We start from the raw sequence: 17,873 nt of genomic DNA on the forward strand, positions 1-17,873 counted from the left end.
GTGGGGGGTGGGGTGGGAGGGATGGGGTGGCTGGGTGATAGGCATTGAGGAGGGTATGTGCTATGGTGAGCGCTGTGAATTGTGCAAGACTGTTGAATCACAGATCTGTACCTCTGAAACAAATAATGTAATATATGTTAAGAAAAAAAAAGAAGAAGAAGAAGATAGCAGGAGGGGAAGAATGAAGGGAGGGAATCGGAGGGGGAGACGAACCATGAGAGACAATGGACTCTGAAAAACAAACTGAGGGTTCTAGAGGGGAGGGGGGCAGGAGGATGGGTTAGCCTGGTGATGGGTATTAAAGAGGGCACGTTCTGCATGGAGCACTGGGTGTTATGCACAAACAATGAATCATGGAACACTACATCAAAAACTAATGATGTAATGTATGGTGATTAACATAACAATAAAAAAATTAAAAAAAAAAAAAAGAAAGTCCCTTCAACCCCTCCCCAGGTTCAATCATTTGCTGAAATGGCTCACAGAACTGAGGACAACAGTTTACTCACTAGATTACCGATTTATCATAAAGGAATACAACTCAGGAACAGCTAGATGTAAGGTGTGCATGGGACAAGGTATAGGGGAAGAGGTGTGGAGCTTCCATGCCCTCTCCAGGCACACCACCTTCTTAGCATCTCCACATGTTCACCAATCTGGAAGCTCTCCAAACTCCATAGTTTATAAAGCCTTAATGACATAGGCATGATTGATCAAATTATTGGTCATTGGTGATTGAACTCAACCTCCATCCTCTCTACCCTCCGCAAAGGTTGAGGAATAAAGACTGAAAGTTCCAACCTTCTAATCACATGGTCAGTTCCCCTGGCATCCAGCTCCCATCCTTAGGGGCTTTCCAAAAGTCGCCTCATTAACATAAATTGTGGTTGAAAGGGTCTTGTTATGAATAACAAATGTCACACTTATTGCTCTTTTTTTTTTTTTTTAAAGACTTCATTTATTTGACAGAGAGAGAGACAGCGAGAGCAGGAACACAAGCAGGGGGAGTGGGAAAGGGAGAAGCAGGCTTCCTGCCGAGCAGGGAGCCCGATGTGCGACTCGATCCCGGGACCCTGGGATCATGACCTGAGCTGAAGGCAGACGCTTAACGACTGAGCCACCCAGGCGCCCGTCACACTTATTGCTTTTATCACCTGGGAAGTTCCAAGGAATGGGGATGAAGATGACCTACATATTTCTTACTATAAATCACAATATCACAATTCCTCTCTCCCTGTCTATGGTGTGGCCAAAGTCTGGCAGCATCTCTCAGCTAGAGGTCAAGCTCCTCTGCGGCAGTGTTCCTTACACTGTTCTTTCTCGGTCCCTCTTCTTCTTCCTCCCCCTCCCCCCAAGCACCACCTCCCTTGCTCTGTCTCTCTCACTGGGTCTATAAATGCTCCCTTCCCAGCCCCTTAAGGTTATATGGTAACGAAAGCACCACTCTCCTAGCTCTGATGACTTCCCTACACCCTCCCCACATATTTGCAAATAATTCCCCCAATTGCTCAATCATGCCTTCTGTTTCCTCTGGAGACCCTGACTGATAAAGAGTTTCTGATTCTTCGTTGTCAAAAAAAAGTCCACCCATCCAGCCTAATCCCAGATCAGGCAAGATAATCAGCTGAGCGCAGTCTCAGTCAGGACCAGTGACAAAAAGAGAAAGCACACTGAGCATTTCAAAGAGAAGGGATTTGGTAGAAGGAATTGGTGACACCACAGCAGAAGGCTGAAAGAGCAAAAAGAGGATACTTAGTAACTCAGTTATCAGTAACTGCAGGGCTGGTAGAACCAGCAGAGGAGGTGGTGTTTCTAGGAACCAGGTGTTCCAAGGGGGAGCCTCTGCATGGTTAATGCTCAGTTCCCTAAAGGGGGCACTGTGGGACTGGTGCTAACATCCGGCTTCCTGGTTGGTGTGGAGTCTGGCTAATGCTGTCCCCTCCGCAGAGGGATGGTAACAAGAATGCAAACAGGAAGGAGTTTCCCTCAGCCCTCACCTTCTTTTACTCTCCCAAATTTGCCTCCCACGGGCAGAATCTAACACAAAGCCTGCTGGCATAAGCGTCTTAAGACCTGAGCCTGAAATTTCCCAGCCCAACCCATCAACAATCAGAGTATGAAATGTGGAGCTTAGGACAGAAGACAACAGGTAAATAACCAATACCTATGGGTACCATAAAAACATTCTGTACTGTAGTTATTATTGTTACCCATAACTGAGAAAATTTAAATAGATAGCCATGCCTCAGAATGAATTTTTCCCAGTTCTTTTCCCCAGAGCAGGTTTAATAAAAGCTATGATATTTCAGGCCATGATTTCCAAGTTTACCAAGGTTTTAAATGTTCTATCTACCCTGTGCTTTCCCCAAAACATCAAAATGCCCCATAAATTACAACCAGATCTCCCAGACTCCTTTTATAACTAGAGCAGCAGTACATAAATTCTTTTCTCACACCATAAATGCCAATGACGGTCTCAGAAAAGATGAGTGCCACCAAGCCTCTGTAGTGCCTAGAGCATGGTGATGTCTTGGGGGAAGCACAGGGTAGATTGACCAAGGCCAGCCAAAACACGGTCACCAGCTGGTATGCTCCCCCTCCAACTCCCTCAAGAGCTGACGGCCAGGAGTTCTCCCAACACACCACCCCCTATGTGTTGACAAGTAAAGCCCTTGGCCCAGCATCCCCAAAGCTGGAGACCTATAAAAATCTGATTTCTGCAGGTATCAACTCCTACATTAGCGCAATGGTTTTTCAGCTATTTTTATCAATGTATGCCTTTCTGTTTTATTTTTACGAACACACTCTGACATAGAACCCCAAATATAAATAAAATAGATACAGCTGGTTCTGCATTCGTTGAAATGGGAGGCCCCAGAAACAGGCCTGTTGTAGCTGTTGCCCCCACACCTTACCCTAGAGTTTCCTGGGTCTCTGAGGAGCCCCGTTTGAGTGCTCGAGAACCATAGCAGTCTTGGCAAAGTTTAGTAATGTTTGACATTCTTTAATGTAGCTATAAAAGTGGCTTATATGTATAAATGTTCTCAATATTCACAGTATCAGAGGCTTTCTTCTCACCACATTTATACTATAATCCCACATAGAAATTCTTCCAGTTTCCCCTAAGACACCCTCATCTTGTCACACACAAAACCCTAAAACCCCACCGCACAACACGTGTTGACATCACAGTTTTCCCAAAGATCTCCAGACTCAAGTAAAATGGCAAAAAAAAAAAAAAAAATTGTATTTGGGGACTGTATTTGTGACACAGCCTCTCCAGCTTCAGGGGAGTTCAGGGGCTCCTTAGTTTTCTGCAGTCAACAGGGAACATGGTGAAGAGAACAATGCTGGATGGCACGTCAGCCCACTTGGACTATATGGTGTTGGTATTCTGCTTGAGGTAGTCCATGTATTTCTTCTGGAATGTGCTGCTGTACAAAACCCATGATGGGATCAGGCTCAGGAAGCTCCGCTTAAATAGACAAAAACATGAGTATTTGGGGAAGAAAGAAGAGCAAGCAAGTTAGAAGGAAACAGCTCAGTGTATATTCATCATCTTTAAAAATATTTTTCTGACTGCTGAACTTAAGTCTCAAAATCTTTTAAGTGCATGCTAAAATTTAAAGATCTTATGACCTTTCTCAGCAAACAAGGTTTTCTCAGAAACCAAAACAGTCACTTGTAGAATCAGCCCCAAGGAAGTTCTAAATTAAGAGAACTGTGCCCCGAGTAACACCCTACCCGCCTTTCTCCTTCTCTTAGCAAGCACTTCGTCTTCCTACTGTTCAATCTCCCAGTGTCTTCATGTTCTTTTTACCAAGGTTCTACTAAAATGAGATTCCAGAAAACAACCAGAAATGCTTTTACCACCTGGCACAATGCCTGAGGCAGAGTAGGCACTAAGGAAATACACAAATGCATCGATGAGTTCATGAACAAAAGTCAGACACAGCAAAGTATAAATCACTAACATTGAACATTTGCTTGGAAAGGCGGGGGGGGGGGGCATCGAGGGGGGCTCCAAGTCAAGGCATGAATGCTTAGTTGGATGCACATCAGGCAGTAGGCACAGGCGTTGGAAGACCTTTTGCCCTCAAATCATACCCATGTCCTGTAAGACAGGTCCAGGACCCAGAAGCAGTCATTCTGTCCACAGTGTAATCCTGTGCATCCAACATTCCTCAACCTACCTACTCCCCACTGAACAACAGGATTTCAACCAGAGGAAAATGTGAGCTTTTCAGGGAGTGTTCCTATTCTTCAGACAGCTCAGATTCTCAGACTCTTGCACTCATTGAGATATTTCAAAGCAGGGGACCAAAGATGGCTTCTGGGGAAACAAAATAGAACCCTTCATCCACTAGCCGAGTCAATTAGTGAATGCAAATTTTTCCTTAGGCATTTCATTTTTCTCCCCTTTAGAGCTTTTTAATGTCACAGCAAAATCAAGCCCTTTCATTAGCTTTGCCTTAAACTAAATGTTTTGGCTTAGTGAAGTCAGCCAATTTAAAGTTCCAGGTCCCTAGAAAATGTTCTAAAAGTCCCTTCTTCTGCCTCCATTGTTGTCTACCTCCTCCCAACCTAGAAGGACGGTTTAGAAGAAACCAGGGAAAGCACGGCATTGGACAAAGGTGGACTTAAACCCTAGCTTCACCATTACCAGCCAAGTGGACTTTGGCATCTGATCTAGCTCTGAATTTCAGTTTCCTCAACTGTAAAACAGGAATCAAATGATCTGTCTTACAAGATGATTAGGAGAATTAAGTGAAGTAACCCCCCGTACCACATGGACTCTACATTAGAGGCTCTATTCCAGCCCTAGTTCCTGCCCTAAAACTCCTTGGGAGTGAAGACCATGTGGTCTTTGCCTTGCCTTTTTCTGCTTATTTACCAGTCGATTCTACTTGATTGCTCAAACTTTAGAGTCAATGATTTTTCTAAATTCCAGCAAACGCCAAATTGGCCTTAAGCGCTTTAATGATTTGTATGTTCTCCTTTGTCTTCTCTTTTGCTTCAACAGGCACAAAGACTCTTTTGCCTAGTCTGTTCTTGGCATCTATTTGCCAGAAGAGATTTGATTTGTTACACAAGAAATCAAAAGAGAAAAGCCAAAAAAAAATTTGTTTCAACTTTTGACATCTAGAATCGCATTGTGTAGCAAGACAATAACCTTGCAAGCCAGGCTATGGTCTCAAGACTGATGCTAATGGGTTCCATATAAGACATCAACATCCCAAAGGATGTGTGTCCTTCTATACGTGGACCTAGGCTGGGTGGAGGGCTGGGGGACCAGGGGATTGGTGAAGAATATGAACATGTGATAAATAAGTAAGAGGGGCACTGAGGGCAAAGGAGGAGATATTGCCCCCATCCTTCGGGAGTGCAACCATAGAACATTATCTCAGCATGGCAAGAGAGGTGCTGACATTTGGTTTTCCAGCATCGGTCAAGTCCGTGTTGATGCTGATACAGAAGTGAGAGCCAAAGGGCCTTTATGAACCAAAGATCCAGATGAACCATAGGCCTATGGCTGCATGGGGGAAGTAGCAGAGATTCAGGGCTCTGCAGTCCTCAGTAGGTGGGAGTTCACTGGCCAAGCCGAAAGGGTCATTGCTCCCCAGAGCCATACATTAGCAAGGTGCACAACCACCAGGAAATATGGGACAAAGCCACACACACTTAAGGACCAGCAGGAGATCATGAAGATTCTTCTCCCTGATATCATCTTAGTGAGAGAGGCAGGAGAAAGGGATGGTCCCAGAAAGACTGAACACTTTAAATAATTAACAGAAAGCACATTTCCTAAATATCCAGTTTAGGTTACTAGATCAAACTAAATTTAAACTCATTGGACATTCCATTAATTTGTTCTCCTGCCATGCAGCAAGTAGTAATCTGGAGAAAGACCAGATCAGCAATAGGCAAAATGAAGATCTTATATTCTTTCTGTATGTCCACTTTGTAGTGTGTGTTAAATTGGTGATTCTGCACATTGTTGAGGCTCTACAGTGAAAGTTGCAAGTGATCCTCTAAGACAATTCAGTATCTCTTCTAGAGTCTCCAGAAGTCCCAGTGGGTAACGGAATGCTTGGGAAGATATAGTGTATTCCTTCTAGCACCTGAGAGAAAAAGAGAGTAGGGAGAAACCTAATTCCCATGACAGAAAAGCACATGAGGCAGAGGAGAAAGTTGACATATGAAGGGAAAGTAAAGATCTGTCTAAAATTTTTGGTGACACTGGAAACAGAACCACCCTGGCACTATGTGTTCAGTATCAGCGTGCAAAAGTTAACTCTACCTTTGTTTCACATTTGTGGTTGCTTCTAAAAGCAGCCCAGGGATGGTAAGAACTCCTCATACCACATGCCACTGACTGAATCTTCCGGATTCAACGGAGTCCATGTTGTGCTAGAACCAGCTTGAACTTGCTCTCAAGAGCCAATTATACACGTTCCTAAATTCGGGGGCAGTGACAACACAATGGGAGCTTAAAATCAGCCGGGGCGGGGGGGGGGGGGCATTATTTAAACCATGGAAATCAGCAAACCCTACAAACCAAAGTGTTTGGGGTTTTTTCCTGGAGAGCCAGATATTAAAACATTTCTTAACACAGGGAGCCAGAGAAGAGAGCAGCACCCAGCCCCACCCAGGGATGGTCCCTGTGTCTTGGTCTGCCCTTCCCAAGAGCTCAGGAAGCCACCTTACTTTCTGAGGAAAGAGGTGAGGGTATTTGCCAATGTGGGGGTTATCTCTGGGCTGAGTCCCCAGGCCCCCAGCCTCCCCCCTTTGCCACATATGCTCTTTCACATGGCTGTGTGACAGCTTAGCAGCATGGGCTCTGGCAGCACGATCCTTGCCGTGAAAGGACAGGGTTGGTTGCTCCAATAGCAAAGAAGATCTCTGCTGGGACTGCCCGCACACCTGCCTCCAGAGCTTTGAGAAAGAAGTTGTCAGTTACCAAGAGTTCGTGGGTGAGGCAACCACAGGTTTCATCTCCAATCGTGATGTAATTCAGTGATTCCTTAACAAAGTCATTGGCGGTCTTGGTTACCATGTTGGTGTGTAGATACTTCGTCATTGGGGTGGAAACAGCATATGGGGTCAGCACCTACAATGGGGAATAAAGGCCATAACACGGGAGCAATCTGCCCACCCCTGAGAAGTGAACCCCTATTCTAGCCCTCCCTTCGTTTGCCAACTCCGTTCTTCTGTAAGAAGCCTCAGGATCTCCCCTGATGATGGAGCACTGGAAAGGCATAGTGCTGGCACAAACTGTTACTCAGAAAAACTGGTTTCTTGTTTAACTTTATCACTAACTCAAGCTGAGGCCTTAGCCACACAACGTCAGCTGGTTCAAATGCACACAAGGTGACTGAGGACATGAATTATCTCTTAGAACATGGTGGCCGGACCAACAATAAAAACACAGGACAGTTAAATTTGAAAGCCAGACAAACAAGGAAAAAAAATTTCAGTATAATATGTCCCAAGTATTGCATGGGGTATACTTATACTAAAAAAAATAAAAGTTATTATCTGAAATTCAAATTGAACTGGATGTCCTGTATTTTATGTGGCACCCTAATGCAAGAGGCTTATTTCTAACACATACAGCCAAAGTTGGAGCAATTGAAAGCTCTTTGGATTCCCACTTTCACACTTCAGTTACAAGCCAGGAGTGACACATGCCTGATCATCTTTCCTGTCGTGATAAGAAAAATAAACAACCACGCACTGTGGCCTGCAAAGCCGACACCAGCAGTACGTACAGCAATCATTTGAAAGATTGGACTGTGAGGGTGCCTTTTTCATTTCTAATAGTAGGTCATAAAACTTCTTCCCAAACAATAACAAAAATGTCTGCAAATTGTTTATTCCAGGTTCCAGAAAGCACTTAGCTCTAACTATGTTGCTGAACCAAGCCCATGCCGGTCCCTGACACCTCAAGACTACGGATGGCTGTGACAACCCAGTTCTGTTGACAGCTGGGACAGGGTCATCTCCTCGATGGTTCTGCCATGGCCGGTGAAAGAGGAAGCCAAGGACCTCTTCCCCAACTGCTCAAGAACCACAGCGTGGGGATCTTTGTGGCCCATCACAGATGAACAGCTCCCAAAGTACCCCCAGCCCCCTGCCTCATTCCAACGTGGATCGATTGCTCAGTTTTCTTTTGTTTCTTCTCCACAATTCCTCCCACCTAAGCCTGTCTCCTGTACCTGGGTCAGGGAGTCAAGGGTGCTCAGACCAGACCCCAGTTTCTGTCCTGAGGCAGTGCTCACTCCTGGCACCGCCTCCTGCAGGGCATGCGTGAGGGAGCAGCAGGCCGAACCAGGGTGGCTCAGCTGCCACTGAGCCACTGTGATGGTCACAGGAACTCCGTGGCATCATGCAGACCCTCCCCCCTGGCTGTGCATGCACAGCCGGTCCTGCAGGGGGCAGTGGCCCCAGCTCCAGGGGGTACCGCAGTTCCTCATCCCAAGGACCCAGAGCTGTTGACCTCACCTGGATAATGATTCCTTTCCTTCTATATTCGGCTTGCAGTGCCTTGGAAAATGTGCACACAAAAGCCTGGAGCAAGAAGGAGAAAACACCTATGGGGAGGGCTTGCTTTGTCATCGGAGGCCACTTTTTCAGATTTCAAAGGGCACTGCAGGGAGCCTACCTGCTTGCCCTTAAAATGCAGCAGTGTGTCTGATGGGAGTTAGGACTTTGTTTCTTGGCCTGGAAAAAGCTCCCTCAATGAGCAAGAACATACATTTTGGGATAAATACATGCCGAGGGCCACTGCATATAGATGACCCTACCCAGGGAGAGCTCTCCCTTGTCTCCCTGCCTGGGAACACCCCCACCCCCAAGGGTTTGTTTTTAGGACTAGGGCATGGGGACACCTGGCCAGGCCCCCAGGACAGAAGAAAGTTCCAGTGTTACTTGCTGGCAGCAAGAGAACAGGGCTCCAGGCAAGGAGGTGAGTGGGGCCCAGAGTCCCACGGGGGCTGCGCTTATCCCGCTGCAGGGCTCCATCAGCCCCAGGGCCATGGCTTTTTCTAATTTGTACCCAGACATCTGCTGGCGGGCCCTGTACATAGAAGCCCCCTGGACACTTGTCCTCCAGGCCAATATGTCCATCAGCTTGCCAGATGATCTGAAGTCCAGAGGAAAATGCCAACTGGGAGAAACAAGAGGAAGAAGGAGAAGGAAGCTTGGGCTCCATGCTGTCACTCACCTTGGAGGCCGAATACATGGAGTAGAGAGGCCAGGGAAAGAGGGCCACCCCAGAAGAAATGTTCAAGATAAGGCCTTTCTGCCTAAAACACAAAGAAGTAGAGTTCTGAATAGTTTGCTGCCTGATGAGCCACACCCTGAGAGGAAAGAAAGCGAAGGGGCTCCTGTGACTTTCGCCGGGAAAGTCCATCCTCTCTAGACTTCCATGTGCACGGCGAGTTCTGCTCCCCAGAACCATGAGTGGTGCGTCCCCACGGCCTGGATCACGACACCAAACAGTGGTGCCACTCAGCAGTCAGTTGACATCAAGGGCTGGTGACTGGAAACAGGGGTTCTGCTACAACAAAGATCCCCCAGCAAAATGCCGAGGACCAACTCAGCTCAGCCAGTCTTATTAAGGGGGAAGGGACCCTTCTTTCTCAAATGTGACCCCATGAGCTCAAGGTCCCTTTTAACCCCTAAAGAGGACCCACACCAGGACAGATGTCAAATGCAGAATCCTGTCTTGAGTGGAATTTGACAGTCCATCATCTGCTCACACAGGAACCCACACACGAGTCTCCAGGGTCCTTACTTAATCTTTTTGAAATTGGGTAATTTTAATCCTTCTCAAATAGATGGGTTCAATCCAGAAAAACCAAGGAACTGCAAATTAGACTACAAGGCCAAGCCCCTCTTCCTCTAGGGAAGATAAAACTATCAACCATTTGCATTTAATGAATACCATGTGAGAAAAGCCAGTTCTCTAAGGGCTGTTGTAATAGGATAATAAAACCATGGACTAAATAGAAACACGGAGAGGTGGTGATTTTTACCACTAAGTTTGGGTAATAGCAAGAGATGGCCTTGATCTCAGGCCAACCTCTGAAGTTTCTTTTATGTTCAACATGAGTTAATATTTTTAATATAATGTGATGAAATAGCTGTTCTCTTCCTCCAGTAGATGCTACACTTGACTTTCAAATATGCTTATCTGTTTGCAAGGCTGGCCTGGTCCAGAATGTTACATTTTCTCCTGCAATCTCCATGTCCTTCATCACAGTTTTACCATTGGTTAAAGCGGCAGCCAGATGAACCCTATCTGCCCACCACCTTCACCCCATCCCAAGTCCCCAGGTCAGCTAACTGCCAGGCCAGAGAGGCCATGCCATTCTGTGCTTTTTCAAAAAAAAAAAAAAAGACCTTGGGGCGCTTGGATGGCTCAATCGTTAAGTGCCTGCCTTTGGCTCAGGTCATGATCCCGGGGTCCTGGGATCGAGCCCCGCATCGGGCTCCCTGCTTCTCCCTCTCCCACTCCCCCTGCTTGTGTTCCCTCTCTCACTGTGTCTGTCTCTGTCAAATAAATAAATAAATAAAATCTTTAAAAACAAAAACAAAAAAGACCTTACCTTGATTCCATCTGTTTCAGAATTAGCTGTGTCATCTATAAGAGAAGGGGTAGAGTTAAGCCCTCTTGACAAAGGAGCGGAGTATCCAGGGGGTGGGGGCTTAGGGAAGCAGGTGCTGGAAGAAGCCAGAAAATGAGCTTAATCTCTCAGGTGGCCTTGAAAATCTGCTGACACTTGTCGGAGGTAATTCTGGCAACACTAGAGTCTGACTAAAACCCACAGAAGGCAACCTAGACGAACAGCAAATGGTTAGAGGCCTCTGATTTCTTCCCCATAAAGCTAAAGTCTTCCTGGAAAATGCAGGCAGTGAAAAACTATGGAAATTGGCTTGTGGCCATGAGATCAACACTGAGGTTCCCCAGATACTCTTCATTCTGGCATAAGTAGGTTGGCCATCATAAACCTCACCCATGAGTTAGAAGTGGGGGGACCTCAGGAAACCTAACCAGTGTCCATGAACAATCCACATATGAGGCACGAGCTAGAGGACATCTCAATCCAACAGCAGCCCCATAAGCAGCTTGCAGGTGGTCTCTGAAATAGCTCCATAGACAGACCATGTCTGTCTGTCCATTGGAATTACAGCAGTGTTGAGAAGTCCTTTCCCTGTGCCAACTTGCTGGCCCTGGAAGAGGTCTTCCTGACCAGGTCTGGAACTTAAATAGCCCATTAAAAGAGTTTTCACTTCATAATTACAAGGCACCCCTTCTAAGAATTAAGGAAGAGGCAAACCCACAGGCTGAAATGTTCTCAAAAGTACAACTGAGTGGCATCAGGCCTTGTCTCGGGAGCAGGTTTGAGGAGAAGGGATCCAAACACATGGAGAAGGGCAGAGAAATAAAGGAGATTGAAGACCAGAAGACAAATTTTGCCTATTTTTCCCAGTTGTCGGGGGCCCTGCAGGAGCTTCTTAGTAGGCTCTGTCGCCACCATAGGGCAGGCCCTTGAGCCCAATCCTGGGGACGTCCAGATTATGTTTCCACTGTCCTGGGGCAGCGGTGGGGGCGTGTAGTGGCATAGACTACTTCCAGAAATACTGGGTTTGGAGGGAGGTGGGAGAAGCACAAGGACTAGATCATGCCGTTAGCTTCCCCTTGGCTCTGCCCACCTCACGAAGGGCACCACGGGAGCGCTGCTGGACAGCACCAGCATTTCCTCAAAGCCTCCCAACTGAATCCCCTATTCTTACTGGTCGAATGATCCCAACAGAGAGACAACATTGGACTTTGTGGGTCTCTCTGTCTCAAGGCTCCCGAAATTTAGTCTCTTACCCGAACTTCCCTTTGCCCACAAACTCATTCCTGCATCTCTGCCCTTGACAGAGAACTCTACTATTTCCAGATGGCTCCTTTGGGGTAACTAAGTGATGCTAGTCATGCTTCCAACCAGCGTGGCCAACAGAGGCATGGTGTACTTAGAAAGCTAACCTTCAATTAGTTTTCTTCCCTATTTAAGCAATTAATGTCTATCAATATACATAAAAAAAATTTTTTTAGCAAATCAAAGCAATTCTCTGCTAAAGGAGTCAGAGGGTTGTCAAATACATTCAGGAAACCCTGTGACCAAATGGACCAAGCCTGAAAGATCAATGTGTAAAATAACATGAAAGATTTTAGTGGTAAGGCAGCAGACAACAGTTGGACATATAAAACTTACAATTACATCAGCTGGGGTTTGAAAAAAACTATTGATTGCTCAGCATAAAAAGAATGTATGTACCAATAAAAACTGAGCAGGAAACTATAAAATACCAGTATGCTTACAGAAGAACGACTGACGATCAACTCAGCTTATCCACCTAAAAATAATTTTACATGGTTTGTTCAGCATCCATCTCCCTCCTTATGTTAATAGCATCCTGTTTTCCTTTGGGAAACCAGCCCTCCTCTGCCAGGCCATGCTGTAAAGATGAGACCTGCTGCTCCCTAACTGGGATCCCTCCTCCATGAAACTACGGATCATACCTGATTCACTGCTGTGAATCAGAGTGGTCACAAGGACTGCCATGCACAGTTGTGAATTTTGTATCCTGAGCAAGGTGTCCAGCTGTGGGGGTGACTGTAAGCCAAAAGCCCAGGGTTCACTCACAGGCAGTTAGAACGGCTCTCCCCATTCAAAGGAAAGGGAAACATTGCGTTCACCCAAAAGCATCATCTATCCACTCTTAAGCAGCACCTTTTTCCAAACTGTCTGCCCAGAGGGGGTGCCATTTTCTTATTCATTCAAAGGCACAATATAGGACCACTTTGTGAGAATCATGCCTATAAATGCTGATACAGTTGACTCTAATCAAAGAACCTGAGTGCCAAATGGCACCTGACACATCCCTTAATCCAACACTCTTTCAATAGCAGATGAAGAATCTGAAGGTCAAGGGAGTTAAACAACAACACTGCCCAACTAACTAGTAGTTGAGATGAGATCAGAATACATACAAACTTGAGTTTCACTTCAACAAATATTTATTGAACATCAAAGTCCAGAAAATCCAAGCCAGGCCTTCTGTCATTTTTCCAAACTGACTGAACTTTCCACCATTAACAAAGACTAAAACTAGAGGAAGGTATTATTTTTTTTAAGTCGCCCTAGAGTCCTGAATAAGTTTCCGTGTCATCAGACCTAATATGTTCTGACATGTGACAAAACTGGATGCAAAAATAAGATTCAGATACTCTGGAGAATACATTCATCACTGTATTTTCTTGATGAAAACAGAATAAGACAATTAAAAGACCACTACATGGCTTCTCAATCAAGTGCAGTTCAATGTCAAAGACTTCTGCAGGGAAGAAAGCAATTCTCCCGAATTGCCAGATTTCAACAGCTACTACATTTTAACGCATTTAGCACAAAGATTGACTACATACCTTCACTACTGAGGTGATGTTACAGTGGATGAGACTCTGTAATAAATAATCACAACCACAAATTAGCTGGAGGATTTGAGACATTCTCTTGAGAAGTAGTCAGTGCTAGAGAACCATAGAGTGGGCAACATTGTGTGTCTGAGCAGTGCTCCTCGCTTGCACAGCCTGGAAATTCGGCTCCTAATTGATGGCCACCAAGCATGCACTGCAACTGGGAAACGTCTGAGAGCCGCGATGATTCTATAAGAATGTGATCTTGAATGGAAGCTAATTAAGAATTTCCTTCAAAATTTAGGGATTTTCCTTCAAAACACGGCATTTCAAAGGGAGATGGTTAATTTCCATCTGGAGGAAGCGAGGTTGGCATATGTGGGCCTAGAAGACAATAACATAGAGAATAGAAAGGTGAATGGTAATATTAGGTAGAGGTTCTGGGCTACAAGATGCCAGACAGAAAAACTACTGGAACCACCCAAGACAGAAAGGAAAAGAGGGACAAATAGAAGCAAGCACTAATGCAGACATAAATAGGGAAAGAAAAACAAGAACAGAGCCTGCTTAATGGAGAGACACAGACTTGTGCCAGAACCAGGGAGTTAGATGGGGCTAGACGTGTGGCGAGGAGGGGGATTTTGCAAGGTCGTGCAGCAGTGCCCAAGTCGGGCGGCATTATTTGCCTATGCGGTCGACTTGGGGCTTAAATAGGACCACGGGAACAGCAGGACAGCCTGTTTAGAATGGGAATAACTCCATGATTTCGAAAGTCAGGGCCTGGAGAAGAGTCAGCCAACAGTGCTTTCAAGGACTGTTAAATGCATAACAACTGCACTCGTGCCCCGCTGTGGCATCCATGGGTCCATCGAGCTCACTGTGCTTGCAACACCCCCTCACACAGAGTTTCTATCACAGACATTCCTCACGCTGAAAGCTGAAGGAAATCTTATGACTTGGGAAGACAGAGAGAGCCAAAGAACTGGCCTTCTCCCACTTATAACCACAGATGTAAATTTGTGAGCTGACACAAAGCCCCAAAAGATTAAAGCAGAACGTGGAACCCCAAAAGAATGGGACAGTGGACATGTAAGTTCTGATGTGCAGAGAAGAAGGAAGATGTCTCTATCCCAGAGATGGTCATGAAAAGTGGTGCCCTCGCCTGTCTATCGAGTACTAAGGTAAAGAGAGAGGCCACACACATCCATGCGGAATACAGAATTTCAGCCTGACCGTCTCCCAGGTACCCCTTCCCAGGCCCTAGTGACTACCCAGCCAGGGGGCCCAGTCCGCAGTGAGAGGAGATCATCCACAGAAAGAGCCCAGGCCTACCTGGATTTCATCTGGTGTATCAAGGAAGTGGCTCGGGAGAAGGTTTGGAAGCATTCCAACATTGTTGACTGACAGAAGCAAAATAAAAAGATGTCAGAAGAGCCAGTAGCAAATCTTTATTAAAAGCCTAAACATGTTTATATTCAACCCCAGAAGTTCCTTTTCTTGGGAAGTTTTCCTAAGGAAACACGTACAGAAAAAATTTATAGACAAGGCTGTTCTTCGCAACATGATTTGATAACAGTGAGGAAACTGGAAGGGAAAACAGTCGTCCTATCATAGGGAGCACATCAGGTGGACCGCGGGGCAGCCATACAGTGGAATGCGGCATGCTTACTCAACGCTGTTGCCGCTTAGCAGTTTAAAGACACCGGGAGACATTTGGGTGTACCGTCTTTTTAAAAAATGTTACAAAACAGTATGTAAATTTCATCCCAGTTTTGAACATTTGTGTGTATGTGTCTGGAAGGATATACACCAAAATGTTATCTGAGGCTGTTGGGATTTTAAGAAATTTGTAAATCTTTTATGTGCTCATGTATTCTTTTTGGTTTTTCTGCAATAATGTGGTTTACATCTTTATTAGTAAAAAATACAATTATTTTTAAAATTCAACAGGAAGTTTAGAAATCAAATCTTCCTTCCAAGTACAATACAGATGCTGTGCTCTGTATGAGGTTATAAAATATCTTATCACAGAAAAAATATTAAATATTATTATTATTATCTTGTTTCCTGAATACCAGAGTCAATTCTCAAAGAACCATACTGACTCACTATTTCATGAATCACTCACAGCAATGTTTGTTTGCTAAACTAACTCATTAGGATGGTGTTTCTGAGACTCCTCCTGTCTAATGTCAGTATCAGTAGGAAAAAATCCATTTTCACATTATAAATATGGTTGGGAAGGTTGAAATATCTTAGTTTCATGCATTCCAAAGCCATAAATAAATCTGAGACATGTGACATGTGAAATGTGACAAAACTGGATGCAAAAATAAGATTCAGATACTCTGAAGAATACATTCATGTATTCAATATGCCTCTTGAAGAATTGAGCTGTAATATTCTGTTGAATGCTACAGCTTAAAAGACAGTCCAGACTTAAGTTCAAGTTTACCACAGAAAAATCACGTGTCACTAAGATAATTACTTCACTGATGTCTTACAATCAGCTTGGCATTTTGCAATTTACTTACCTAAAATTCCGATTTCTAAGCCTTTAAGTCTTTCTCTAATATACTCATAGATGTTGTCTTTGGTAAAATCTGCTTGTATAATCTTCACATAACTCCCCGTAGTGCGCTCTGCATCGGAGACAACAGTTACTCTTGAATGAACAGAATCCAAATCCCTCCCTTGCTCATGGACTTCTCCAATGCTCCTGCAATGTGCTAAAAGATTTGTGAGTGATGGTTTCTGGTGTTTCTAAGAGTTACGACGGTGACAAGTGTATGCACCAAAATAAATTTAATGCAGTGGTTCTCCAAGTGGGGTCCACAGACCACAGCATCAGCATCACTGGGAACTTGTTAGAAACACAAATTCTCAGGCTCCACCCCAGACCTACTGAGCCAGAAACCCTGAGACTAGGGCCCAGCAATCTGTTATTGCACGCACTCCCAGTGACCCTGCTCCATGCTCAAGTCTGACACCCCCGGTCTACAGGCTGTAAGAGCATAATGTGATGTTGCCTCTGCTCAGTGTCAGGTCCCCTGGGCTTACACAGAGCAATCCTTTGTGTTTGTCTAACACTGTAGCATTCACAAAGCATTTACATACACAATATCTTATTTTAATCCTCTCTACAACCTTGTAAAGTAGATATTACACCCATTTTCAAGAGGAGAAAACTGAGGCTCAGAGAGGCTAACTTGCCCAGACACCCACACTCTGTTCCCTCCACGTCCATGCCGCTCTGCTGTTCCATGTGGACTTGGCCTTGTGCAGGAGGTTTCGGCAGATATAAAAGCAACAAGTAGATTTCACCAACTGCTGCCTGCTCAGATATGGGGTTAAACCCAATATTTCTGGGACAAGTGATCTTGAGGCTTAGTTTGGGGAGTGGGAGTTGCTTTCAGTCCAAAGAGACTTCTTGCTTTTCAAGAGGACAATAAAAAGCACATCTTAACATTATGAGGGAAACACTGAAGAATGTCCTAGTCCTTGTCAGAGTACTTTTGATATCCAGACAGGGAACAAAAGCAGAATTCATTAGTTGAAGGGTACTGAGCCTCCACTGGGCCTCCAGCCCCACACCTCCCACATCCGTCTCCTATCCCAAATCTCCCCCAGGGACACAGCACCATTCCCTGGCAGCCTGTCCCAGTCCTCACAAGTCTTCATAACTGAAGACTCATTCCTTTGAGTTAAGGAGATGACAAATTACTAAATTAAAAATTAATTATTAAAATAAATTGGGGCGCCTGGGTGGCTCAGTCGTTAAGTGTCTGTCTTCGGCTCAGGTCATGATCCCGGGGTCCTGGGATCAAGCCCCACATCAGGCTCTCTGCTCAGAAGGGGAGCTTGCTTCTCTCTCCCACTCCCCCTGCTTGTGTTTCCTCTCTTACTGTGTCTCTCTCTGTCAAATAAATAAATAAAATCTTTAAAAAAAAATTATTAAAATAAATTACCCAAAAAGGGATATGATTATTATTAACTAAGAACACTTCACAGTGAGTCATAATACTAAAACATTGTAATATAAATGGTGCCTCATAGAATTGTACAGTGTACAACCTTCACAACCATACGTGGCAGGCCTGGATCAAATATTTTTTTAAAAAAAATCTGACAAACACCAGTAAGCATCATCCCTCACCTTCCTGCAAGGAACAGGGCATAGACATAGGGAAACGGAGTCCCAAACAGATCCTATGTTTGAAGGGAGTAGCAGAAGCAACAAGGCAGCTGGGCCCTCTGGGTGAGCAGAACTAATTCTGGAGATGAAGACACTGGACCAAAGGAGATAGTGGACCTATGTGTACATGAGTCTGTTCCTACTTCACCTAGCCCAAGGAATCCTTGCCGAACTAAAGCTGCTTATGGCCTGCACTTAACTTTGTCC

At 45.0% G+C, this 17,873-nt stretch overlaps 1 protein-coding gene across 1 annotated transcript in view; it reads right to left on the reverse strand.

Moving 5' to 3' along the window:
* Positions 1–3,244: 3,244 nt before the first annotated feature.
* Positions 3,245–17,873, reverse strand: part of HSD17B3 (hydroxysteroid 17-beta dehydrogenase 3) — a 40,513-nt gene continuing 25,884 nt past the window's right edge. Inside the window, exons 4-11 of the mRNA XM_032392990.1 lie at positions 16,006–16,113; positions 14,804–14,871; positions 13,481–13,516; positions 10,614–10,648; positions 9,227–9,308; positions 8,506–8,571; positions 6,962–7,111; positions 3,245–3,475 (exon numbers count right to left, since the gene is read on the reverse strand). Of these exons, the coding sequence (XP_032248881.1) occupies positions 3,377–3,475; positions 6,962–7,111; positions 8,506–8,571; positions 9,227–9,308; positions 10,614–10,648; positions 13,481–13,516; positions 14,804–14,871; positions 16,006–16,113 (644 nt within the window). The 3' untranslated portion in view covers positions 3,245–3,376. The remainder of the gene's footprint in view (positions 3,476–6,961; positions 7,112–8,505; positions 8,572–9,226; positions 9,309–10,613; positions 10,649–13,480; positions 13,517–14,803; positions 14,872–16,005; positions 16,114–17,873) is intronic.

Source organism: Phoca vitulina, unplaced genomic scaffold (genome assembly GCF_004348235.1).
Source record: "Phoca vitulina isolate PV1807 unplaced genomic scaffold, GSC_HSeal_1.0 scaffold70, whole genome shotgun sequence".
Taxonomy (NCBI): domain Eukaryota; kingdom Metazoa; phylum Chordata; class Mammalia; order Carnivora; family Phocidae; genus Phoca; species Phoca vitulina.